The sequence below is a fragment of the Galleria mellonella genome, unplaced genomic scaffold (assembly GCF_026898425.1).
Source record: "Galleria mellonella isolate WM207_F2 unplaced genomic scaffold, CSIRO_AGI_GalMel_v1 utg746, whole genome shotgun sequence".
NCBI lineage: Eukaryota > Metazoa > Arthropoda > Insecta > Lepidoptera > Pyralidae > Galleria > Galleria mellonella.
In genome coordinates, this window is record NW_026442148.1 from 1,640,036 (window position 1) to 1,642,107 (window position 2,072).

General features: G+C 34.5%; 1 protein-coding gene across 2 annotated transcripts; it reads right to left on the minus strand.

Moving 5' to 3' along the window:
• Positions 1-253: 253 nt before the first annotated feature.
• LOC128202088 (uncharacterized) lies at positions 254-2,072 on the minus strand. 2 transcript variants are annotated; one of them, XM_052901115.1, is made up of 4 exons: positions 1,994-2,072; positions 1,491-1,668; positions 775-900; positions 254-459 (listed from the first exon to the last, which is right to left on the minus strand). In XM_052901115.1, the coding sequence occupies exons 1-4, from the start codon at positions 1,994-1,996 to the stop codon at positions 263-265; spliced, it is 504 nt and encodes a 167-aa protein (XP_052757075.1). In that variant the 5' UTR covers positions 1,997-2,072; the 3' UTR covers positions 254-262. The 2 variants fall into 2 exon arrangements, with proteins under 2 accessions (XP_052757075.1, XP_052757076.1); XM_052901116.1 differs by lacking the exon at positions 775-900.

Genomic DNA, 2,072 nt, shown 5'->3' on the forward strand with positions numbered 1-2,072 from the left:
AGACTGTTTGTGGCTCCTATTGTGTATAAATGTTTGTTTAATGGACAATGGCCCGTTATTGTCCCTATCATTGTTTTAAGGTTTTTCCTATCTAGATGTAATAAACGTTTTGATAGTCTTCGATTCAACGTTGGCTTGGCAAGTTTTGATTGTTAAGGGGACCAAGTACTTTTTGTTCAAAAAGAGTATACTTTGCAAGTATTTCATAGGTGAAAAAAAAAAAGAAGAAAAAACGATAAAAACTTTATTTTCTTTTAAAAACCTATTTCTCTTCGGAGTGGATATTTTTTGCTAAATGAGGATGTTCGTCTAATAATGTAGCCACACCCGAACAACTTTGATTTTGCATATTAAATTTGACTGTTAAGACGACGGTTGTTTTTACAGATAGTTGCGACTTCTCACTGTTCCAATAATCATTCCTTAGTGGAAATACCCTTTCAACAGCAGCATTAGTACCTGGTGGACAACATAAGAGAATTTCTATTAAAACTTTTAAATTTTCACGTGGGATATGTTCTAATGAAATTCAATTCATCAATTTTATAATAATTTTAAATATTTAATTAAAAAAATATGGAATAAAATAATCTAAAAAAAATGTTTTAGAAATACAAATGAGTATAAAATTATACAAATGAGTACATTCAGAAGTACAGGATTTGAAAAGAGTACGGTTTGCGAAAAATGAGTTGGTACAAAACTCAGTAAATGAGTACAGTTGGTCACCTTATGATTGTCTACAATCAGTAACCTATGTTCGTCTTTCCTTACGTACGTCAGTGGCTCCTGGTGTCTGCCGACCATATATTACACCGATGAAGTAAAATAAACAAAATTCCTTCAAATATTTTTGTTTATTTCTCAAGGAATAATTCTCTTGCAAGTCAGAAATGTTTGCTGTATTCATAAATAAACTTCAGTTAGAAAAAATTATGTATATAAATAATGATTCACAATTGTTATCCATAATTGCAAGGCGTTTGGTTAATGTTACTGTTATGGACTGTTACTCAGTTAAATATGGTTATGTGAGCACCAGAGGGAGACTTTGTACAAAAGTCGATTGCTTGGGTACCTCTGTCTCATTCGTGTTTCTACCGTGAAGCAGTTGTGTTTTCATGGCTGTGTTTCGGTATGAAGGGTGGGAATATGGCGTAAATTTACAGGGTACAGAGGAATAACATCCGAGTCCTCAGGAATGGCAACGCATGGGTGGTATCATGGGCGAAACAGTACACTCTGTTATGTCCATGGTACTGCTCATGTTTATAGGCGACGGTTACCCATTTCCATCAGGTGGACCGTCAGCTTGTTTGCCATTCTAAGTTGTATAAAAAAAAAAACCTATAACCAATTACAGGGTTTTTTTGACAGAAAAATCCCTACTTATGTTATTCAAAATAGTTTCGTTCTATTGAATTAAAACTTTGAAATATTCCTATTAAGCTGTCAATGGAGATTTGAATATATGTTGTAGAAAAATGTACTCAAAAAATTGTTAGTAATGAGGTCCAATAGCGCATATAAAGCAGCGGAAGGGCAGCTCCTCATCGCTGTGGACTTCGTAATCGGAGTCGTCCCCAGTGGCCGCCACTTGCACCTCTTCTCTCTCCAGCTGCCATCCGTGCTTATAATCAGAACGGTCGTGGAGAAATTTGCACGAGTCTAGAAAAAAAAACCTTTTTAAAAAATAACTTTTTTTATGTAATCCGCCATCTTGTGTTTGCGGCCATTTTAAAAAGATGCTGTCAGTAGGGGATGGGTAATATATACTATATTAAAAAAACTATTATAGGAGCCATAAAATGTTTTGTCTTTTTTTTTTTTTACCAACATAGTTTGGACGTCGACATGGTTGGGTTTATTGCTAGCAATAGGATTCTCAGTCTCCATCACTAACAATCCCTTTCCCCCCTCCATTAAGTATTATACGGGGAGATTTCATTTATTCATGGAATGAATTGGTCCATAGACTATAGCAAGTGTTTACCATTAGACCGGCTGTATGTTTGTTTACCACTTTCGTTATATATATATATATATATATATATAAAACGCGATGTTGTGTT

What these genes read in the sequence shown, in the direction of transcription:
- LOC128202088 (XM_052901115.1), bottom strand. An exon ending in CATTACTAACAATTTTTTGA is followed by an intron (nt 901 to 1,490) that starts GTACATTTTTCT and finishes TTATGAATACAG; the next exon opens with CAAACATTTCTGACTTGCAA. An exon ending in ACCAGGAGCCACTGACGTAC is followed by an intron (nt 460 to 774) that starts GTAAGGAAAGAC and finishes GTTGTCCACCAG; the next exon opens with GTACTAATGCTGCTGTTGAA.